Genomic DNA, 23,943 nt, shown 5'->3' with positions numbered 1-23,943 from the left:
CTGTATGGGTGAATCCAAATGAAAGTCAGGTGTGTGGCATCCAGGAACTGTGCGCCGGGGTTGCTGGGAGATTAAGTGCACTCAGAACTCTGGAGACGGTTCCCGCTGGTGAACAGACGAGGAGACAGAGCTCTGCCTTCTGACATTCTTGCAGCAATTTTCTCATGATGGATGACATTTATTTTAAACAGATAAGCTTAAAATTGCCTTTTTGAATATTTATTTGTTCAAATCATTGTGAATCAGGAGCAGATGAAAATATTCTGTTTGAAAAAGCTTGTGGGCTGACGTACAAGTTACAACAGCAAGCCACAAGCTCCTAGCTCTGCTCTATTCTGATGCATGTTCTTGATCAAATCTGTATGGCTGGATAGCTCTGATATTGGTCACCATTTATGTTATATTAAAAATGTTAGGTTAGGGGTGTGACTGGGTGTAAGCTAGAGGGAGAGCGTAAACAAAAGGATAATGGGATGTGGGGTGGGCTTACACAGCAGCAATGGTCCCGCCCACAACTTAGAGGCGAATTTCTAGTTGCCGCTCTGCAGACACTGCATTCTAGACACAACACAGGTTTTTTGATTTTGAGTGAGACTTTAAGTCTTTTTTATGGTAAATTAAACTTATTAGTGGTGGCTAAGTACAGTCAGGACCATAAATATTTGGACAGAGACACATTCTTTCTAATTTTGTTTCTGTATATTACCACAGTGAATTTTAAACAAAACAACTCAGATGCCATTGAAGTGCAGACTTTCAGCTTTTATTCCATGGGTTGAACAAAAAGATTGCACAAAAATGTGAAAAACTACGGCATTTTTTAAACACAATCCCTTCATTTCATGGGCTCATAAGTCATTGGACAATTGAATTCCATGCTATTACATAGGCAGGTGTGGGCAATTCCCTTGTTATGTCATTATGAGTGAAGCAGATAAGAGGCCTGGAGTTGATCAGAGGACTCATGCTTGCATTTTGAAGATTTTGCTGTGAACAGACATGTGGTCAAAGGAGCTCTCCATGCAGTTGAAAGGAGCCATCATTAAGCTGAGAAAACAGAAAAACATGCCAGAAATTGCTACAGTTTTAGGAGTGGCAAAATCAACAGTGTGGTACATCCTGAGAAAGAAAGAAAGCACTGGTGAACTCTGCAACGCAAAAAGACCTGGAAGTCCACGGAAGACAACAGTGGTGGATGATGGCAGAATCATTTCCATGGTGAAGAGGAACCCGTTAACAACAACCAACCAAGTGTACAACACTCTTTAGGAGGTAGGCGTATCAATATCCAAGTCTACCATAAAAAGAAGACTGCATGAAAGTAGATCCAGAGGGTACACTGCAAGATGCAAGCCACTCATAAGCCTCAAGAATAGGAAGGTTAGTTTGGACTTTGCTAAAAAGCATCTAAAAAAGTTCTGGAAAAACATTCTTTGGACAGATGAAACCAAAATCAACCTCTACCAGGTTTTCACATTTTTATGCAATCTTTTTGTTCAACCCATGGAATAAAAGCTGAAAGTCTGCACTTCAATGGCATCTGAGTTGTTTTATTTAAAATTCACTGTGGGAATGTACAGAAACAAAATTAGAAAGAATGTGTCTCTGTCCAACTATTTATGGTCCTGACTGTATTTGTGGATGTAGATAAAAGAAATTGAACAAGTTTAAACAAGGTAAAAGAAAGAAGGCTTTAGGAATAAAGATGTGCAAGTTTGGGTTCCTCCCTTTGTTTTTACTCCATATGTTTGAAGAAAAGGGAACGGGGGCGCAGTGAGACTGAGAAAAACACTGAACCTTCTCCATCTGGGCAGCATTATTCAGATTCCTGAGTGTTAGATATTTGATGATGATGGGTAGGAAAAGTGAGGAAAGCAAAAGATGAGGGGTGGAAAGCCAGAGGTGCGGGTGCTGCTCCCTGAAGAGGGAATGTGGCCTTCATGGCACTCCCCAGAAATGCCAGAGCTGGAAGAAATATAAAGAGAAAAGCTTAAAAAAACAAACAACTGAAGGCTAACATTTAAAATGAGATGTTTCTGTGATGGTGTGAGTTTTTTCCGTCACTCACTGGGAGGCAGAGTTTCAGGCAAACCCTTCCATAAAGTGACTCTGTCTCAGCTTGTGAGAGAAAAGGGAGGGAAGCAAACAGAGAGGAAAAGTATGTTTTGAGATTTCATCATGTGATTTCACTTTTTTTTTCTTTTAATAGCTGCACAGAGCAGGGATCTTCGCAATTTTTTCCAGGGACTATCTGAGTTCCCTCTCTCTCTTTCTTTTTTTTCTTTTCAGCAGCATACTTTGCCTTGACTGTTTTTTTTTTTTCATTTAGTGTGACGTATGATTGGAGTTCCTGCCCTTGTTTCATTTAGTTTAGAGAGCAGGAGACGGGTGAAGAAGCAGTCATAGACTCTGGCCTGTTATGGGTAAAATGGACTAAAGCTGTAAACAAGAGGAGCTGTGAGTCCCTGTGCTGGATCCTACTTGGCGAGTAGGAAGAAAGACGAGGAGAAGTTGCAACAAAGTGACTTAGGAGACCAGTCGGCGAGTTGTGTTGCCTTTGGGCAAAGGTGGATGAGAAGTTGCTGCTGAAAAGTCTGTCAAACACGGGAGGAGAAGGAGGTGGAGCACCAGTCTGAGGAGGAACCCCCACTTTTGCATCCAAACAGGAGGAACAGGACAGGATGAGGTATCAAGGCAGGGTAAGATCTATTCCGTGATGCTCTTTGCTGTGTTTTCATGCTTAATTTTACTTGTTTGCTTGCAATAAAAGTTGTGATCTGATCACAAACAGAATGAGAAACTGTGAGTCCTAATTTTCTTTTCCTGTCTGTTAGTGTGTATTTTGATTTTTGTACAGCGAACCAAAAAAATAAAAGTTGGTATTTTTGCCTCCCTAGCATTTACTTAGTGTTAGAGCGGCAGCTGTGGTCCAGACCTGCTTGCAATGGGACACTGTGGTGGGGCACGCCTTATAAGGAAGACAATCCGCATGCAGTCAGCCCAGCAGAGCTTAGTCACAGGGCCTGAAGCCAGATCCCACTGCTCCCAACTTTGCTTGTTGTTACAGCAGCTGCACGAACAAAACCTGCAGATTTCACCAGATATCTGGAGCTCACAGTCAAATCCCACTTTGTGCATTTGAACAGTGTCTGCCAAATCTTCCTCCCTCTTTAACAAGCAGGTTAGCTCTCTGACAGTAAATCTGCAGAAATGGCTTTTTTGCCCCTTCCACTTCATCTCCACATCACTTATCAGCTACTTTTTAGTTTAATGCATTTTGGTTGAAGTTTTTCGGTTAAATGAGATTACAGAACTATAAAAATTTTGCTGCTGATGTGTCCTTTGGGGCATATAACAGATAAAAAATACATTTTTGCAACATTTAACTTGACAAATGTTGTTTTTGATGATACAGTCAAGTCAGTGTCAATCACACAAAACACATAAATGCAGACAGCCTGGATAACAGGCTGCCGCATCATCATAATTCAGTGTATTTGTATTCATATCTTAATACAATTAATAAAATTAATGTAAATTTTACTAAATTAATCTGAAATCCTTTTAAGCAGAGGTTTATGTTGCTCAGTGTACTTTTGTGTAACGCACATCTCCATTGCATCGGTTACAGCTTTAAATGTTGTAGCTACAAGGAATTATGGGATAGAAATGTCTTTCCACAAACAATGGGGGGCTCCACTAAAAAAAAAAATTGGACTATTTTGTCTTTGCAGTTTGGTCAATCAGGATGGCTTGTCCTTTAACTTTAGTTGAGATATTTCGTAGGTATAATATGCTTTAAAAAGTGTACAGGAAGTGGAGAATGGTTTCATTAGCAAAGGTAGTGTTTATCTTTGTTATAAAACACATCTAGAACATATTTTACCTCCACATCCTTCTTAAACACAGAATTAACACCATTACAGGAAGGATATTTTTTGTAACAAAGATGAGATGTGCAGAGAATCCAGTTTATGCCAAATTCAGATGCATTTTGAATCGTTTTCATGAAGGGCTCCTTTGTAAAGTCGAATCATGAGTAAAATCCTCTTAGCCGTTTTTTCTTTGTTTTTGAAAAATAAACGGCATTCACTGTCGCCTTGTATGAACATTCTTTGGGAAGGAAAAACCTCTTCTCCATCCTTAAAGACCAAAAGTTGTCTTTCTATAATCCATCAAGTTTCAGTTTTACTCTTTTAAAGAAGCCTGACAGACATACCTATGAATTTCACTAGGTAAATGCCATATCCAAACTCTGCTTTTGTTCTGTCCCCTGTGGACTGTTTGACTCGTCACAGTTAGATTTTCTAAAATCTGGGTTTAGAAAATTCTCTGGATAAAAAAAAATACAAAAAAATTAAAATAGTCATACTTAAATAAAACCAAATTAAGATTTGGACCACCTGTTCACATTTTTCCTAATTTCCCTATTTTTGGACAATATAGCTACATATTTAGTGTACAAAAACCCTAAATTCTCAATAGTGTTTTCAACACAATGTGGAAAATTAAGAACTGTCATAAACTTCAGAAGAGACCTCGTGTTGAAATAAAAACAAATTGTTAAACTAACTTTCATCTGGAGCAGATGGGTTCATCTCATTATTAGAAAAATGTTGATACTTAATCACCAGAAAAATATCCGGTGTACCTTAAAACATTGCTACTCAAATATAATGGATAAATAATTGGAATGCACTGGTAATAATGTGCAATTGAACAGTGGACAACTGCCCAAAGCCTGACCTTAACATTCCTCACATGCATCCTTTGGAAAATCTGACTGTTTACTATCTGTAGGAAGTCCACCTGCCAGCAAGAGAACAATACCTCTGAGTAGAAGGAGGGAGGAGGCTCAGCAGTGGAAGGATCTACTGACTTTCTTTCTGCTCTTGGCCCTTTTCCACTGTTGTCCTCTTGGATTTTTGCAGCGGATTTTCCGGCACAAAGTGGCTGAAGATAATGACCTTTCAACCAGAAAATGAGACCCTTGAGAGGCTGTTGTACTCAAGAAAAACACAAGTGCTGTGGAAGTAGCCCCTTTGTTCCACTTTTTGCTGGTTTTCCTTTTTTGTCAATGTTTAAAGAGTTTCTCTTGTGACTGAGCCTTGGAAACTAAACATAGAGGACTCTCAGTTCGCTTTGGGTGTAGCGGAGTGATTGCACGCTGAATCATATGTCTGGATAATTATTGCCAGTAAGTACCGACTGCCAACATTTTATGTTTTTAGCGCGTTTGAATGTGACTGTGAATCTAATAAGAGAAACAAAAATAAGAAAGAAAGAGGCAGTGACAGTTACACTCGATTATTCAGTCCTGTCTACGGTTTGATGTTTGCCATCATAGTGGGGATGACATGTACACACATTTACTGTGAAAGCCTGTCTCCTGATATAGAAGTGTTTGTATTGTACATACACTACAATACATTATCATGTGACGAAAGACTCTGTTTTCCATGTTTCTTCATTCAAATTCCTCAAATGTCTTCATTGCTTGATCTTTCTTTTTACAGAGCCAGTTAGTATTGAGAAAAACTGTGCTTGCATTCTGAAACTATTACTTACTGTGATTTTCAGACGATTCTACTTTTGCAAAAAGTGTTTAATCAGTTGAACAGAAGATGTTAGCCTACATTTATGTGATTTTAGGATGCATTAGAAAAAGTGAGTCTTTGTGTGCCCTTCAGAAAACCTTTGCAGCGCTCAGCGTAGATGAGAGCACTTTTCAACAAAGAGAATAAAATGTGACTTCTCACAGAACAAAAACCTCCAACTTCCAACATTTTGACAAAGTCTGATTCTTAATAATTTAATTTATTACATACATTTAAGTTTAATATATCTAGATAACATAATCAATAGCTCTATTTAAATCAGATGATACAAAATATGTTATTTAGTGAGACCACCATCCGTAGTGGTTGCCTCACAGTGACAAGCCCTTAGTTAAAATCCAGACTGGGTCTTTTTGTGTGGAGGCTCTCCCCATGCATGTGTGGATTTTCTCCTGGTGCTTTAACTTCCTCCCACAGTTCAAAAATATTCATCATAGACCAATTAGTGACTCTAAATTGTCCTTAGAATGTGACTGAGAAGGTTGTTTGTGGCCCTGTGCTTGACCACTAAACTGTCCAGGGTGTAACCCACACTTGCCCAACAGTGGCTGCATATGCTCCACATTGTAAAAACAGAATTTTAGGAACCTGTTTCAAGAAAAGAAGACTGTATTATTTTCTATTTTCCAGAAAAATCATCTTATTAAGAACGTTTTTCCAATTACAAAACAATCTTAGCTTGAGAAAATGTGTCTTAGTGACTAGAATTTTCTTCTTAAAATAAGTTTTCTTAGTAAGGCCATTTTTCTTTCCCAGTTCTGTGATTGTCTTTGCTTACTGAAAGAAAATCTGCCAGTTAGGTAAGAATTTTTGACTTTTTTCTAAGGGGCTTGTTTTTGTTACTGTAATCCAGTGACTCTCAAAGCGATTAGGCTGATCATAAGATAGATGGAGGGTTTTTGGAAGAAGGCACCAAGATAGACGGACAAATAGATAATGTTACTTGGCTAATTACTGCAATCCGTGCAATTTTTCTTTCTAAATTTAACAACCAACGTTTTTTGTTTTTTTCCTGAACATTCAGCTGCTTCGGGGTGCAGCAACCTGATCTAACTCAGGGTTAGACCTGGGCGTTAGCTTTGGGCAATCTTTTAGAGGCTTGCATCCTCACTTTTGTGAGGAAATTGTTTTGTTTTACACTTCTCCCCCTTGTGGCTCCATTGCTGCATTATAGATTGAAAAGGACTTTATTTTTGTTTATCCTATAAATTGTCTGCTTGCCACCTGCTTAACATAGCTCATTCTTAACCAAGAGTAAATGTTTCCCTAAAATCCTAAAAAATGTTGATGTATATTTATTTAACCTGGGAATTCTGAATTAGATGATGTTCTTATGGTAATTAAAGTAATACTTTACTCTGGTCTTTTGCATTCTCTTTGCACAGGAAGTGGAGGTTGAAGGACGAGTGCGCCTGGTGATGGAGAGTGCCCTGACTGCCCGCGACAGGGTGGGAGTGCAGGACTTTGTCCTGCTGGAAAACTACAACAGTGAGGCGACCTTCATTGAAAATCTGAGACGGCGCTTCAGAGAAAACCTAATCTACGTACGTAATATGAATGAAAGTCTGAAAATGAGTTTGGTCCGTTTCATACAACAGTTCATGTCAGCATCTCTTCTCCCTTATGTTTTAATACAGACGTACATCGGCTCAGTGCTTGTGTCAGTGAACCCGTACAAAGAGCTGGAGATTTACTCCAAGCAGCAGATGGAGCGTTACAGAGGGGTCAGCTTCTATGAAATATCACCTCACATGTGAGTCACTGCTGAATCCTCCCAGAGTTTTCCCTTCATGATTCAACATTTTTCTGGATAGGAACTGTATAATCTTATTTTTACTCTCAGTAAGTCCCGTAGTAAAAAATCCTCTGATCACAGCTAGTCTCAGTTTTTGGAAAAACACATCCTCACACGAACAAATTACACTTTTCAAAAGTTTAACCAAACCAAGTAATGAGCCAGCTGTAATGTCAGCTAATTGAAAAGTTTCATTCTTGTACTCTATAAATGGATCTCTTGAGAAAACACTTTGCTTCTGAGATTTTCATTCACTACTGACAAGAAATCTTTGTTTAGAAAGAAATACTACACTTCAAACTATTTGACACTTACAAAGATTTCAAACCTTGTTTTTACATTCAAGATATTTTACCAGATTTGAAGTTGTTTAAACTTATCTTTGCTCTACACCTTTCCAAGCTTTTCTCAAAATCAGCACAGTCTGTCTCATTAAGAGCTAGGAGCTACAAAAAAAGGAAATTATTATTATTAAAAAAAAGTTAAAACAACAGAAAAACTTGATTAAGACACAAAAAACCCAAAATTTCCCTCTAATTTTTGGGATTTTATTTTTCAAAGTTTAATTAAAGTTATCAAGTTAGACTGGCATGCATTGATTTCTCATTGATTTTTGAAGGCAAAAAATTAAATTTATGTTCTCAGAATAAGGGCTTATAAAGTCACAGACATTATGAGGATTTATTGAGACGGGCCAACTTGTGATCGTATTCTCATTTTATTTGCATTTTGTTTTAAAATGAGTCATTTTAACTTTTTGCACTAGTTATTGTAATCAAAATAAACAACAATTACGTATATGAAAACTAAAAAAACTAACATTTGCTTAGAATTAGCAAAAATTATGCTTTTATTAGACTGTACAACATTCTGGTTTAAGTAATTCTCTAACAGTTAGTGTTTTGAACTTATTGTCTTTTTAAATGCTGGGTGGAACTCCTTGTTTTTACATTTTTATACCTTATTATTACATTTTTTGCCAATAAAATTGACTTGCAGCATTGACAGATAATTTAACTACTTTGTAGTGATTTTCTTCCTATTTTAGTCTACCACTTTCTGCAGTGTACACATGGATAATGGATGAGCTCTACTAAATTAATTTGATTATTTTCTGTTTGCCATTTAACTGCATTCAAATTGGTTCCACAATTTCTGAGTAGGTATGCTGCCACATGCTGCTGGATGAGTTCATTCCCAGCTGTTTATCTGGCCTCCAAGAGAGCTGCCATTATTCCGTTTTGTGTTAGCCTGAAGCATTCAGGTGTTTGTTAGAGCCAAGAGATGAAGACATAGACAAAGGTCTCAAGTAAACGTGCCTACTCATCAGCCAGGACCTTGTCATAACACCATTTCAAAACAATGAATAGAAAGAAAAAATTTTAAGAGTTATATCAAGAGCAGGGGTGGAGCTATGAGGAACATGGGGGGGGGGGGGGGGGCAGCTGCCCCCCAGCAAAGAGCTTTACCACCCAAGTTTTTGAGTCAATAATAGTATTATTATCGACAAAAAGATTAGAAAAATCCTCAATAAAAGCTTCCTTAAGCATTAATAACATAACCTCAGCTAAAATAATGGCTGTTATAATTTTAATAACAGTAATAATAATCAAACTGTTTGAAACACGTATTTTTCATCCATTCATTTGTAATGGCCTTCCACTAACAAACACACACACACACAAAATGTTCCAGCTCCACAACTGCTCCAGAGCCTTCCTTAGCAGTTTCAATTGTCATATAGGAGGATGTTTGGGGAGGTGTGCCATCTAGCCCCAAAAGTTTGGTTAAAGCAGGAAAAAAAGTTGCTGTTGAGGAGAAAGTTTGAGTATGATGTCTTCCAAAACCAAAATGTCCATGTCGAAATGTGACCTAACAATGTCCCACATCCTTTCATGTAACATCTATGTCTTTTTTCTACAACTGAAATCTTCAATCGAAGCTAAAATTTCTGCAACTACAATAAATCTAGATCTTCCACTGGCAGAAACAGATTTAATAAAAATAACCTCAAGAAAGAAACTTCTCTCTAAAATATATAAAATAATCATATTCTCAGATGAGTCTTTATCACTTCCCAAAACAAAGTGGGAACTATCTTTCAATTGCAGGTAGCACTGAGTTCTGGGCTCAAATATGTAAAAACATCTATATCATGACAAAAAACACAAATTTACATTTACCTCCATAGAATTCACTACACAAGAGAGAAAATGTCAAGAATGGGATTTGAATCAGAGATCTTCCCATATTTTGCTCTCAAAATACCCCGGACACATATATACACGTAACTTGGGACTGCAGACCCATTAAACAATTTTGGGAAGAAATGACCCAAACTTGATCTACCTTCTTGGCCTGCCTCATCCCTTTATCACCTTCACTGTGTCTATTAGGAGACCTTTCAGAACTATCAAATTTGAACCTGGACTCGTCTAAGAATAAATTTATTCTTGTAGCAAATGCAATTGCTAAAAAAAAAACATCTTCATGAGCTGGAAATCAAAGAACACCATAAACCTGTCTATATGGAAAACCTTGTTTCTTTAATACATTTCTTTAGCAAATTCATTACCTTCTTCTACTGACATGACCGAACCACTATCTGTTTGGTCAGCTCTCATTGAGTTCCTAAACGAACGTTAAGTTCTGAGAACCAAGTATCTGAGAACCAAATATGTGACTGTCTTGGCCTCTATGGTGTTGGGGGGGGTTGACCTTGTTCTACCGTTGTCTCCCCACCTTTTTCCCTGTACAATACCCAATTCATCTCGTTTGCAGGCGTCTGATGGTTAGGGGTAATTACTCTCAATATTTTTATTTTTATTCATTATTTATTATTATTATTATTTTGTAATAATAAAAAGACGTTTATTTCTAGTGTGGGTTTAATGATGGTTACTGCTATTGACTTTTCTAGTATCAAGAGTATAATGAATGCATAGTTATATATGTCTTGAGACTTTCCTATCTATCTATATGAATCTCTAATAATGTATCCCTAAATATGTATAGTTAGCAGAATGCATGAGGTTAGTTCAAGCTTGTGGATGGAATTCTCTCCCCCCCTGTTCCTACTTTCATCACACACACGCACACACACACACACCCACACACACACACCTACACACACAGGCACACACACCTACACACACAGGCACACACACCTACACACACACACCAGTGTATTTTCATTTGTTTAATAAATTAATAAATAAGAAATAAAAACATATATGTCTTTAGATGAGGGAAATATAACTTTGTGATGCACAAAAAGGATAAAAACAAGTTTCATTTTTTATTATTAACACAAGTAGTTTCCCCACTGCCTATTATTTCTCTTTACTCAGTTGCCCACCAACTGAGATGATGTCCCAATTTTGATGGATGCTTTGAAGCTGCAGCTGCCTGCCTTCTGGTTGAATTAAATCTGGCTTTTATGCAACAGCTTTGAGGAAAGCTTAGAAAGACTCTCATTATGGAGTCAATCAAATATCAGATCAAGCACTTTTCAAATCCTCAAGGCATTGCTGCCCGACTTTTACTAGAAACCTCTTAGAAAGACTAAATTGGAAGCTTAACAGCTTGAGCTAAAAGTGTAGTTACTAACATAACATAGCGTTAAACCAATAGAAGATTAAACAATGCAGAACTCACAATAAGGTGTGTAAAGTCAGTGAAGTTTTCCAACAAGATGCAATTTTGCTGAATCTCTAAAACTGGATCCCGCAGAAATGGATCATGAAAACATTTCTGAAGCTGCTTCTCGTTCGTCACCAGCTACGCCTTGTCAGACAATACTTACCGAGCCATGAAGACGGAGAGGAAAGACCAGTGCATCCTCATATCAGGTGAGAGCGGGGCAGGTAAAACAGAGGCTTCCAAGAAGATCCTCCTGTACTTCGCCGTTACTTGTCCCACCACTGAGCATGCTGCTGCCCTTGGTGACCGTCTCCTGCAATCAAACCCAGTTCTGGAGGTATGCAGGCTTTGAGAAGCTGAAATGTTCATGCTATCAGATATTAGATTACATTTTACCTCTTAAGGAGTTTTTACCCTTGTGCAATCATGTCTAAATTAAACGAATTTCAACCAAAGCTTATCTTTCCTTTTGTCAGGCTTTTGGTAACGCCAAGACATTGAGGAACGACAACTCCAGTCGCTTTGGAAAATACATGGATATCCAGTTTGACTTCAGGGTAAATGTTTTTTTTGGAAGAATCAGAAATGTTTGGCAGTATTTCATGTTGCTTTTGCTATCTCCTTCCATTCTTCTGTTTTACTTTGAAGGGTGCACCCGTGGGAGCGCACATCCTTAACTACCTTCTGGAGAAATCCCGTGTTGTACACCAGAACCACGGGGAAAGAAACTTTCATATTTTCTACCAGCTTTTGGATGGAGGGGATGATGAGCTGCTGAAAAGCCTGGAGCTGGAGAGAAACCCTCACAGCTACCGTTATCTAGTCAAGGTAATATGCAGTTCTTGGCAGATATACAGTTTTTACTGTTAATAGACTTTCAATTTTTGTCTGAAGGGGAACTGCCCAAAAGTCAGCTCCATAAGTGACAAGAATAACTGGAAGGTTGTTATGAAGGCCCTGTCTGTGATTGGCTTTGCCACAGAAGAAGTGCAGGTTAGTCACAGAGGTGAAGAGAATCACTAAAAGATCAGTTTTGTTTTAAATATACTTCATTTTCTGCACAATTTTGAAACAAATAAACCTGAAAGAATGTAATACTGTTCATCTTTAAAGTTGTTTTCTCCTTCCTTTCACATGTTTGGCCTCAGAAACTGCTGAAAATCATCGCCAGTGTTCTCCATCTGGGAAACGTTCTCTTTGGAGAAGGAGAAGAAGAAGAAACTTACATTACCACTGAGACTCAACTATCAACTCTGGCAATGGTCAGAGCACTGCCTCTGCTACAATTCTCAAATGTGTAGAAAAACATAACCTCTAAGTTCAGATGTTCCTCTGCAGCTGCTGGGTGTTGATGGCTCGGCCCTCAGGGAGGCGCTCACTCACAGGAAACTCACCGCCAGAGGAGAGGAGGTGACTGTCTTGTCTGTTTCCTTTGTGGTTTCTCTGTGTTGGCCAAGTGATTTCATCAGAGTTGTATGTGTGGACTGCAGATGATCACCCCGCTAAGCTTTGAGCAAGCTGTGTCGGCCAGGGATGCTTTGGCTAAAGCCGTGTACGGTCGAACCTTCACCTGGTTGGTGGAGAAGATCAACCAATCGTTGGCTTTGAAGGTGCAGATGCAACTCTCAAAAAAAAGTGAAATAAATTAAATTTGTAAAATTTTTACACTGTTTTGTACTGCCTTCACACAGGATGAACTCTACCACAGCAGCAAAGGCTCCTCAGTCATTGGGCTTCTTGATATTTATGGATTTGAAGTACTACAGCACAATAGGTACAGACCGTATCCACCTTAATCTAGTCAAGAGTGTGAAGAAAATACTTTTTTAGTTTTAACTTCTAAACTCCACTCTTAGGCTATACTGTAATCTCTGCATGTGAAATGCCTCTTTTAATGCAGTTTTGAGCAGTTCTGCATCAACTTCTGCAACGAGAAGCTTCAGCAGCTGTTTATTGAGCTTACCCTCCGGTCTGAGCAGGAAGAGTACGAGACCGAAGGAATTGCTGTAAGCCCTTTATTTTTAAGTAGTCAAAATAAAGACATTTCAGGTGTTTGATCATGTCTGTTATAGTGTTTTATGGTAACACAACACCTGATGTTCTTTGTAATGTAGTGGGAGACAGTGAAATACTTTGACAACAAGATCATTTGCGACCTGATCGAGGAGAAACACAAAGGCATCATCTCCATTCTGGTGGGTATGTTTTCTATGAGCAAATAGCCTTGAAATGATGGGGTTTACAGTTTTATTTTAATTTTTGTCTCTCAAAAGAAAATTGAAAATTAAAGTGATTCTATTGATCACTTTAACTAATTACAGGTGTGTAATTATAAAAATATTTTCGCATGTTAGTGTTCACCTCACTGACATTTCTGACTTGTGATTGGCAGCACACTTATCTGATTGCATAGATCTCATCAAATCTCTAAAATATCCAAATCCATTGTAAAACATTTCCTGAGCTTCGACATCAAATCTCTCAGATTTTCAGTGGGGCTGAGATTTAGACTATGAGAAGACTGATGTTTCATCATGGGAATTATAAAACATAGTTTGCGTGACCTAAAAATAGGGGTTTAACGATTAATCAACTTCATCAATGAATCAATTTCTATTCCTACGATCCATCCAGATTGATCTGTCTGAGGCAAGTTTTTAATCAAATCAACCTATACCATTATAAAATAATTTCATAATGAAATCAATCTATCCTATCGGTGTTGGAAAATAGCATTTGGATTAAGGCACAGTGGATGTATTTTACTGTAACGTCAAAAAGGACCGAGTGCATCACAGCAGACAACACACATGATGGCAGCAAAACATGATCAGTCCATCATTACAGTCCAATGTGCAGAAATGCTTTGAATTTAAAAAAGACATAAATATATATATATATATATATATATATACAAATGTTTTACTATTTTAGGGGTTTGGAACCCCTGTCCTTCAGTCATGACCAGTAAACCCCCACCCATTGAGCTGCACTGTCCCCTTTTTTGTACTTTTTACAACTATGTTGTCACTTACAAACATATGTAATCAAGAACAGTTCCTCTCAATCAAATGTTCAGTCAACACCAATACTCCTTTTTTTAAAAATCTTTGACATTGTTGTTCTTTAAGCATAAACAGCTTTGGAGGCCAATTTTTTATTTAAACAAGTATTCAGTTTCATTAAATTATAATTTTGGCCTTAAATTGTATGTGCTACTATTTGAAGTTAACACGCATCTTTCAGGACGAGGAGTGTCTGAGACCCGGTGAGGCCTGCGATGTCTCCTTTTTGGAGAAACTGGAAGACTCATTAGGCTGCCATCCCCATTTCATCACGTAAGTATTTTGTTATTTCAGACGTTGTTTTAATGCATTGTACTTCCATACAGCTGTGTGTATTTCAGGCACAAATTAGCAAATGGAAAAACCCGCCGTGTAATGAGCCGAGAGGAGTTCAGGCTACTGCATTATGCAGGCGAGGTCAATTATAATGTTAGTGGTAAGTTGTGATTTCTGGGGCCAGTCTGATTAATGTTTTATTTAAATTGCTTGAGTCTTTTTTTCTTGTAATAGAGCATAATGTACATAGTGCTAATTCCTCAACTATCTTTTTTATTTTTTTGTCCTCGTTCAGGTTTCCTCGACAAGAACAACGATTCACTGAACAGGAACCTGAAAGAGGTAAGGGTTTGGGGAAGGTTTAAGGTGAAGCCTCAAGACAGACGGGGAATCTTGCAATAGTAGAACTAAGGAGACGTGTTGTTGAAATGCGGTTTTTGTGGTTTGGTTTTTGTTCAGGTCATGTGCCAGTCAGACAACCAGATCTTGAGTTACTGCTTCCGCAGAGAGGAAGTGATTGACCAAAAACGTCCAGAGATGGTATAGAATATTCTCCCTTTTTATTTTTTGTTACATTCTTTTCCACTCTGAGTTTTATCAAAAGCAATTTTTACGTATTTCTTTTAGCTTTAAATCCTGCTAATTTAATCTTTTTGTGCTGAAAACAATTGGTTTCTGTCAGCTTGTCTGTCTTGTGACGTAAAAAAACAAATTTTACACAAAGTTTCCCAACTTCCATGTTCTTGTATTTGTGTTTTAGGCTGCCACACAATTTAAACACAGCCTGACAAAACTAATGGAGATCCTAATGTCTAAAGAGCCATCATACGTGCGTTGTATTAAACCTAATGATGCCAAGCAACCAGGTACAAAGGATCTGTACTAATCCTGATAAAATACCTTATCTAGACAAATGATTTACACCTAAATTTGAGTTTTCTGCAGGACGTTTCGATGAAGTTCTGGTCAGACACCAGGTCAAGTACTTAGGTCTGATGGAAAACCTGAGAGTCAGGAGAGCCGGCTTTGCTTATCGCAGGCGCTTTGAAGCTTTCTTGCAGAGGTGACTTACCTCCCCTCTAACTAGCCTATGCTTTTATCTGTAGCTCTGTGCTCATGGTGTGGTTTAAACGTGCCTGTAGGTACAAGCCCCTGTGTCCTGAGACGTGGCCCAACTGGCAAGGAAGACTTGTAGATGGAGTTTCTGCCCTGGTCAAACATCTAGGCTACAAAGAAGAAGAGTACAAACTGGGCAGGTAACAAGACAATTTCCAAAGAATTTATGATGCAAAATCAGATGATTTGAATTATTTGTAAATGCTTATGTATACTTATGTAGCGCTTTTCTACCTACAAGGCCCAAAGCGCTTCACAGTCACAGACCCATTCACCCAGTCACACATACATTCACACACTGGTGGCGGCTCCGCTGCCGAACACAGGCGTGTTGTAAACCATTATAAATTGTAATGTAATGCAAAGTTTACAAAGAAAGGATGAGACTGATGCATTGATGCCCTTTCTGTCACATCTTGTGGTTTGGATACAATGGCAGCTACATATTAGGTCACAACAATAAAATATAGCTACATTATTTCTCTTTCAAAAACAGAAATGTTATCATCCTTTCACGTGCTGCCCCGCTAAAGGTCGGCACTTCAGTTGGATTTAGCTTTGCACTTAAGCTATGCGACAAGCAAATAATTTCATTTTTGGCCAATTTGTTGTTGTTTTGCTGCTCTGGCTTTGACATCAGACTCACGTTCTTATTTAAAATATATCAATATAATCAGTAATCCATGTTTATGAGTTTATTTTTTGAGACTGCTTAAAAAGCCCAGTTAATAACACTTCCACTATGCTTTCAAAATATTTTCACTATGGTTAAATTAATACTATGTTTTAAGGCAGGGGTCGGGAACCTATGGCTCGCGAGCCATATATGGCTCTTTTGATGGTCACATGTGGCTCGCAGACAAATCTTTACTTATACTTTTTTTTTCATTAGACCAGTCCTTCTCGGGCGCGAAGCGATGCCAGAGGCGCGCAGTAGTAGCAGTGCTTAGAGAGAGAAATCTGCGCCAGCATTATCAGTTTACTATTATCTATTATTTCACAGAGTTTGTACCAGCTGGAAACCTGTGAATTGACGTGCCTAAAACTGCGCGCTCCCGTCTCTGAGAAAGAGCGCGCAGATGCGGGGACGGGATGTGTGAGGGAGAAAGCAGAGGGTGGGGGCTGAGGTGTTGTGGGGACCGGCAGCAGGTGAATCGCGCAGGGATTGTAAAAACGTAAAACCCGCTGTCCGTCACTCACTGCAGCGTGTGAGTGTGTTTGGCTCCCCGTCTGCATGTGATCAGTCTGTCTCACATCTACAGAACATTCAGACCTACGATCACGTTTAAAGTCTCAACGCCTGCATGAAGCAGAAACTCACCACGTATAAACCAGACTAGACCATCAGCAGAACTACCACGAGAAATACTCATCATTTATTAGCAACAGCATAACAATGTTATTAAAAAGAATCCACAGACTTATTGTACTTTAAAAATGTTGAAATTAAATCAAATGCACACATTCACTTGTATATTTAGTTTTAAACAAATTGTCGCGGACTGAGTTGGATGGCTGTTGGGTCGCGTTAAAAGTTCTGGAGTTCATTGAACGCGTCAAGCAGAGATCTGATTGGCTCTCAGTTCTGTCGCTCAGCCTGTTGTTAGGTAGTTTGGACCAATGGGGTTCAGCTATGGGCCGAATAAGGGAAATGGGAGGGCTGGAGCGGTAGGAGCGAATATAAAGTTGGGAGACGCGCTCTCGTCTCGGCGGGAGAGATTCAGGAGTTGCTGAATTAATTGAACGGCGTTTGTTGCGGTCTGCAGTCACCAGAATAAAGAACTTTAAAAGAGGTTAAGTCTCCGTGCCTCAGTGTGGGGAAGGGACACTACATTATTGTATGGCTCTTTCGAAATTACATTTCAAAATATGTGGCACTTATGGCTCTCTTGGCCAAAAAGGTTCCCGACCCCTGTTTTAAGGGAACTGCAAAGCAAACTAAAACCACCTGATTTTAGATGGAGCTTTCTGCTGTGAATTTGTGATTAAAATAATTCATGTTTGCCTTTTTTCTATAAAAATCTTTTTTTCAAACATGTCTTGTTCTTGCAGATCAAAAATCTTCATCCGTTTCCCTAAAACACTCTTCACCACAGAGGATGCACTCGAAGCGAAAAAGCCAGAGATTGGTATGAGAACACAAAGTTCAAATAAGAAAGACATTCGCACATTTTAGATATTTTATCAAAACAGAATGTTTATTATTGGGCTAAATCATGATTCAGCTTTTTTCCTTCCAAGATCTGCATCCAACAAACCTGACTCAAACTTATCTTTTTGATACTCCAGCTTCCAAATCTCATTCCTGACCTAAAACTTAGAAAAACCTCAACAAGTAAAAATACTTTTTTTTGTAAGTTCTTTCTTTCCTGTTAACCTTGAATTGTTCTCAAACTCCACTTTTAACAGATTTCCAGTATCATCAAACAAATCAGCTTTTCAATCTCCACAGAATAAATGAAATCAGAGCTTGTTTTACTTTACAAATACTTGTAACTTTAGGTGGTTTTATGTATATTTATCATTCTCTCTATATATTCTGTTTGTCCAGCGGTCACTATGCAGAAATCATGGAGAGGCTACAGAGAGAGATCCAAGTATCAACGCATCAGACATGCAGGTTTCTACTATGCACAACAACCCTTAAAGCCTAGAAAAGCACACATATCAAGTTTTTTATGGTTCATTTTTATTTACTATAAAATAAAAACAATTTAGGAATTTATTTTCACCTTTAAGTTTCATTTTGTACTTGTTATTTCGGAGTAGACAGTCTTTTTCTGTATCTAAGATCTGTTTGTTGTCACTTTTCAGTGGTGTTTCTTCACTTTCTTGTGTTGAATTTGTGATTGTGTTTAAGCTGCTTTCCCCCTAACAAATGCATGGATGTGCAGTGATAGTGATCCAGTCTGGATGGCGAGGGATGAAAGCACGCAGGCGGGCCAAGCAACGGCGAGAGGCTGCAGTGTTGATACGCAGGTGCTTGTCCATTGCATCCTTGTTGTCCATCCTCGTTACACCTCTTGGTCTTATATTTCCTATAATACCACATTCCAGGGTCATAAAAGGCTTCATCTACCGTCATGAGGAATATTGCCCGGAGAATGAGTACTTCCTCGATCATGTGCGCTGTTCTTTCCTCAAAAATCTAAGGAAAAACCTGCCGAAAAGCGTTTTAGACAAAAGCTGGCCAAAATCTCCTCCATCTCTCGTCGAGGTAAAAGACATAACAACCCATAGTATGATTTTAATGATCTACACACAAGTGAAATAAGTTAGACTTGAAAATACAAGTTTTGCATCTCCTTTAGGCCTCAGAGCACCTGCAGAGGCTGCACATGCGCAACATGGTCGTGAAGTATTGTAGGAGAATCCAGCCTGAGTGGAAGAAGCAGGTGATTGGAAAGGACACACTTGATTTCTAAACTCAGTAGATTTAATAATTGTAGATTTATTTTTCTTGTATTTTCTTCTGTTTTTTCTAGATGATGCAGAAGGTCACAGCCAGTGAGCTCTTCAAAAACCAGAAAGAGATTTACCCCCAGAGTGTTGGGCGACTGTTCTTAGACTCCAGGCTCGGTAGCCATTTAACTGCCTATTAAATAATTCAAGACCTCACAGCATAGCATGAAAAATATGCAGAAATATTTTCAATTTATTTATGCAGAACGTGAGCAAATCAGTCTCAAGGTTCTCCAGACTCTCGGCAGTGAAAAAGTGCAGGTGAGTTTTGTTCTTCATCAATAAATGAATTTAGTTAGAAACAAATGATGAACTTGCTATCAAATATCATCCAACAGATGGTCATGAGTTATTTCATTGTTTAACTAGTAATGATCATTAAGGGTTGTTTCTGCTCTGGGATGTCCCTCACTTGTCCAAAGTGTACTCTGACCAATGAAAGTTCAATGAATAAACATGAAAATAGAAACTAAATAATAGACTGACAACAACAAATTTCCTGAAAAATGTCTAAAATCTTGTTATTTTTTGTGAATTTTTTAATTGTATTTAAAGAGTATAAATGTTTACAAGCTTGTCTTGCTTGACTTTTTCTTTTTGCTAATTAATTTACCTCCTTAGGTAAAGCAAATCAAGTGTCTGTAGTGACGATAAATAAATCATTAGTATTATCACATCATAACGGGAGCCGGTTTATCTCGTGTTGGTTTGCGGCGCCTTCCATCCATGAAACCAGGGTTTGAATCCGGGCTGCTCCCTGTTCCTTTCTCTACTTCTGTGCCGGTCCCAAGCCCGGTTGCTTTGAGAAGGTTGCACCAGGAAGGGCATCCGGCGTAAAACATTGCCAAGTTTACCATGCGACTTGTTCGCTGTGGCGACCCCTGATGGGAAAAGCCAAAAGAGAAAGAAGATTATCGCATCATAACGCTGGTTATTTGTTTTGTAAATTCTCAAAAATTAAAAAAGATTATCTGAGAACAATCTTTCTAAATTTCTCGCTGATATCTCTAACTTGTCAGCTGTGTATTCTTATTGATTACTATAGGATCAATACTCATTATTACCAAAATTTGCTTTTGGTGTTGTTTTTGTGGCATTATTCTGACGATAGAGCACATATGTAAAGAAAATTAAGTTGAAAATTACATGTCTGTGTATTATTTTATTTAAATTACTGTAAATCAGGAGCAAATGAAAAAAATGTTTGAAAAAGAGACTTTTTGTGCTGGGGGCCACAAGCTCCCTGCTCTGCTCTATTCTGATGCATCCACTTGTAGACGACTAGATCAGTCTTTGTTTTCCTCGTCTGAGCTAGAATCTGGTCTTAAACTGTATGGCCAGATAACACCAATATTGCATTTGTAATGTTAGGTTGGGGTTGTAAGCCTTCAGGAGAGCATTTAAACAGAGAGCTCTCAGAAACGGGAGGGGTAGAGGGGTTGGGGTTGTTCCATGCCTACAGTCCCACCCTCAACTCAGAGGCAAATGTCTAGTGTACTACTCCTGCTGCTCTGAAGAAACTATATCCTAGAAAATGACACACATTGTTTTTATTTTGCTCCCAAAAATGGCATAATTATGATTAAAAGACCACTGGGAACGCTTTTGAAATAGATCAAAAGATGATTGGAGTTGGACTTTGAGAATATGACAATGAGGGTTGTTTTAAATGTCAACAAAAGGTTGAGTACTTCATAGTTAGAGAAGCCATTTCTGTGCTGGAAAGTGTTGCAGTAAAAGTTGTCTGTGTCTCCTCGGCCTTTGCAGTATGGCGTCTCAGTGATCAAATATGACAGGAGGGGCTTCAAGCCCCGGCCTCGCCAGCTGCTCCTCACCAACACCTTTGCTCTGCTGGTTGACCGTACCAAGATCAAACAGAAGATTGACTACGCTTCTCTGAGAGGTCAAACCTATACTTTTATTTTTTTGTCCTTTGTTTTTTTCAATCAGGTTTTTTTTTTACCTGTTCCAATTTTCAGATGAGATCAGTTTTGCTTGGACCTTCTGCAGCAATAACAGCTAAATTCCAGTAAAACATCCCTCCGTACGTCAGCTGCTATGGGAAACCGATAAGAGTGGCTGTGTGTGTTAATTTCCTTGTTTGGCAGGAAATTTAAAAATAAACTCAAAAACCTCAAAGTCAGATATTTTCAAGATACAGTGATGAAATTGTTGGCCCTCCTGGCTTATTTCATGTGATTTGTTAACTTTATTTTAATACAGGAATCTCAGTGAGCTCTTTAAGTGATGGGATATTGGTTCTCCATGTACCCTGTGAGGACAACAAACAGAAGGTACGGCAGGACTCAGCCGTCATGGCTGTTTTCACGTCCCTGCTCCTCTAATCCAGCTGCATCTTCCTCCAGAGTGATGCTGTGCTACACTGCAGCCATGTGATTGAGCTGGTGACCAAAATAAGCATGTTGGCAAGAAAGACAAACTGTGTGGATGTCAGGCCAGGCAGGTGAGTTGCCCCTGTGTGGTATTCAGATGTTTCTCTGTCCCATCTTTGCCTCATCCTCCTCTTCCTCTGCTGCAGCATTCGGTTTGCTGTTGCCAGAAACAAGGAAGGGATTATTGATTTTGTCAGAGGCTCAGAGCTCAAGGTGGGCAAAGGCAAGAGAGGACATCTGCTGGTGGTAAGTTAACAGTCCTTTAAATGTGTGCACAAACTGAGAGGAGGATCAGACTGTTCTCATTTCACCCTGCAGGCTGCACCACGGATCGCCACCACATGAAGAAACCAGAAACTACAACCGGATCAACTAATCCAAGTTGCACAGAAGCTGCTTACTTAGTTTGCAGCTGCAGGATAACAACACAGATTATGAAGCAACAATGGATTCATACCTTCAAGCTTACCCGCACAGTATCACTTGAATATATTGAATGTCAAAACAATCATAACCCAGAGTCTTCACTGTTTGTAAATGCTTAACATTTATTAACATTCAAAAAACAACAAAATTTCTGTATGAAACACAAAATATCTGTAAAACTGCATGACTTTCTGCAAAAGAACTGAAACAAAAAAACACAGCAATAAATAATATTCAAATAAATATTTCAATAAATAGTAAATACATCTTTGGAAAACCCAGAGGTCTGAGGTTGGGGTGTTAAAACAGGATGTTGGGGCCTGTTCTGAGTGCTTATCTGCCACTAACAGTTAAAAGTATAACAGAAACCCTGGGAAAAACCCAAGAAAACCCTTCCACATGTACGCCATTTTTTATGCAAAAATAAAGCACACAGCAACAAGAGGTCCTCATAGGATAACTCTGTCAATTCAGGGTCATTCGCACAGTTCCAGACTGTTGGCTGAGTCAGTGTGAGTCAGGAGTGTCTTTTTGAAGCCAGTAGTAAAAAGTCTCTTGCCAGCTTTGTGAGGTAAAGGTCCAAATCTCTCAGTGCGATGTAACCCTCCACTCGACTGTCCCAGTCTGCACGGGGGCTCCTCTCTGAGTTCAGGTGTACTGCAGCAGGTGTTGGCTTCATCCAAGACCGCCTTGTGAATCTCATCTGAAGGAAGAAAGCAAAACAAAGTTTAACAGACCGCGTTTGGCTTCACTTCCTTCAAAGACTGCGTGGGCCAGAACGGGAACAAAACGTGGGTGGATTTCAGTATGAAGATGGTGGATACCTGACTGCTGACTTGGTTCATGAGGTCTCGTAAGTCCAGCTGAATGTGCTTGAACCTCTGAGGCAAAGAGATCTGGGTCTTCCTCAGCCACGAATGAGCTTTTTCCTCCTTTTCCAGGTCTACTCTTTTCCTTTCCAAAATATTCCAGTAGGCTTGCATGTCCAAGAAGGCTGCATGCAGTCTGTCCCAGTCCTGAAGGTGCAATGAGAGGTATTTTTACATCACATGAAACTCTTACACAATCTCTGAATACATATTCTAAATGGGGAATTCCATGTTATTTTTTTTTAAATCAGACACTCTGTCATAAGGTTGTTTTTAAAGATTTTCCTGTATAAAATATAGCTTTTAAAGAATAACAAGTGACAGAGGGAAAATGATTTCGATAATGTTTTCATACTAGTACTTACCGAGAGCTGTAGCCAGCTGTCAAAGTCTGTGGAAAGCAAAGGCAAATCCGTCAGCTGCTGGCTTCTGCCATCAAAATCCAAATTGCCAAGCTCCTGCTCCTTCTGTAAGCATAAAAACACACGTTTTAAAAACATTTACAAAAATAAAAAATATATACCTGCACAAAATCCTGTTACTCTGTACTTACATATTTTTTTAGCAGCTGCTGCACACGGCTCCGGGTAGATCTTGCCAAGCTAAATGAGTTGGTGTATCTGTTCCTCTGGACCTGTGTGGACTCCACAGTGGACTCCAGGATGCAGCAAATAAATAAGACTGTCGGGAACCAAGCAGCCATCTGAGGTAGAACCAGAGAGGATGGGTTAAAGATTGGCCCTTCACCGGAATTTTGTTGTTGAACCCTGCATTGTTCATGTTGTTGAATTAGGAAATGTCCTGTAGAGCTGAGTCTCACTGCTGTACTTATATACAACCGCCCTCCATCAGGAAAAGAAGTGCTAATTTCTGGAGGAACCACATTGATGATTCTGCAAAAAAATCCTCAACTTTCATTAATGCCCTGCCCACTGGGAACTCCTAGTCTTTTTGTTTTTTACATGCATTTCTTTGCATATTCAAAATAAAAAGAGAAGTGAAGTAATTCCCATTGAAAGTTTCATTGTGGAAGGAAATGTTTTTAGTAATGCACCCTAAGATATTCATGCAACACATCCAGTCCTGATCTACAGCCTGCAGCCTGCGACTGGCATTGTGCAAGAACACAAGGTCAGGTAGAAACCCAGAAAACTTCAGAGGAATTTTTACAGAGTAACCATGAAGTTATACCTCCTTATTTTTGTTGTGACTGACAGATCTCTAAAAGTACTGAAACTTGGTTGTTTAAAAAATGTATTAAAAAGCAAAAAAAATAAACTC

General features: G+C 38.9%; 2 protein-coding genes and 1 long non-coding RNA gene across 4 annotated transcripts; 2 read left to right on the top strand and 1 right to left on the bottom strand.

The window, feature by feature from the left end:
* The first annotated feature begins 2,159 nt into the window (after positions 1-2,159).
* On the top strand, positions 2,160-22,073 carry LOC101158877 (unconventional myosin-Ic). 2 transcript variants are annotated; one of them, XM_004076488.4, is made up of 32 exons: positions 2,160-2,699; positions 7,004-7,162; positions 7,256-7,371; positions 11,194-11,392; positions 11,532-11,612; positions 11,704-11,883; positions 11,950-12,048; positions 12,204-12,317; positions 12,394-12,465; positions 12,546-12,665; positions 12,747-12,829; positions 12,956-13,061; positions 13,170-13,250; positions 14,302-14,393; positions 14,462-14,556; positions 14,692-14,738; positions 14,856-14,936; positions 15,157-15,262; positions 15,342-15,459; positions 15,539-15,652; positions 17,565-17,641; positions 18,064-18,132; positions 18,407-18,491; positions 18,570-18,729; positions 18,824-18,907; positions 18,998-19,091; positions 19,180-19,235; positions 20,742-20,877; positions 21,198-21,268; positions 21,341-21,438; positions 21,514-21,613; positions 21,686-22,073. In XM_004076488.4, exons 1-32 carry the CDS (start codon positions 2,682-2,684, stop codon positions 21,710-21,712), a joined length of 3,138 nt encoding a protein of 1,045 aa, XP_004076536.1. In that variant the 5' UTR covers positions 2,160-2,681; the 3' UTR covers positions 21,713-22,073. The 2 variants fall into 2 exon arrangements, with proteins under 2 accessions (XP_004076536.1, XP_011481923.1); XM_011483621.3 differs by lacking the exon at positions 2,160-2,699 and adding an exon at positions 4,912-5,197.
* Positions 22,074-22,187: 114 nt separating this feature from the next.
* LOC111948652 lies at positions 22,188-23,368 on the bottom strand. The gene is made up of 4 exons (XM_023962582.1): positions 23,216-23,368; positions 23,028-23,129; positions 22,618-22,809; positions 22,188-22,496 (listed from the first exon to the last, which is right to left on the bottom strand). The coding sequence occupies exons 1-4, from the start codon at positions 23,363-23,365 to the stop codon at positions 22,311-22,313; spliced, it is 630 nt and encodes a 209-aa protein (XP_023818350.1). The 5' UTR covers positions 23,366-23,368; the 3' UTR covers positions 22,188-22,310.
* On the top strand, positions 22,802-23,943 carry LOC111948653. The gene is made up of 2 exons (XR_002874613.1): positions 22,802-23,131; positions 23,231-23,943. It is a non-coding gene; the product is annotated as an uncharacterized LOC111948653 (long non-coding RNA).

Source organism: Oryzias latipes, chromosome 14 (assembly GCF_002234675.1).
Source record: "Oryzias latipes chromosome 14, ASM223467v1".
NCBI classification, from domain to species: domain Eukaryota; kingdom Metazoa; phylum Chordata; class Actinopteri; order Beloniformes; family Adrianichthyidae; genus Oryzias; species Oryzias latipes.
The sequence above is the reverse complement of the archived record's forward strand: the minus strand, read 5'-3'. Positions and strand labels throughout refer to the sequence as shown.

What these genes read in the sequence shown, in the direction of transcription:
- LOC111948652 (XM_023962582.1), bottom strand. Translation starts at nt 23,365, where the DNA reads ATGGCTGCTTGGTTCCCGACAGTCTTATTTATTTGCTGCATCCTGGAG. An exon ending in AGCAGCTGCTAAAAAAATAT is followed by an intron (nt 23,130 to 23,215) that starts GTAAGTACAGAG and finishes TTATGCTTACAG; the next exon opens with AAGGAGCAGGAGCTTGGCAA. An exon ending in TGAACCAAGTCAGCAGTCAG is followed by an intron (nt 22,497 to 22,617) that starts GTATCCACCATC and finishes TTCTTCCTTCAG; the next exon opens with ATGAGATTCACAAGGCGGTC.
- LOC101158877 (XM_004076488.4), top strand. An exon ending in AATCAAACCCAGTTCTGGAG is followed by an intron (nt 11,393 to 11,531) that starts GTATGCAGGCTT and finishes TCCTTTTGTCAG; the next exon opens with GCTTTTGGTAACGCCAAGAC. An exon ending in GGTCAATTATAATGTTAGTG is followed by an intron (nt 14,557 to 14,691) that starts GTAAGTTGTGAT and finishes GTCCTCGTTCAG; the next exon opens with GTTTCCTCGACAAGAACAAC.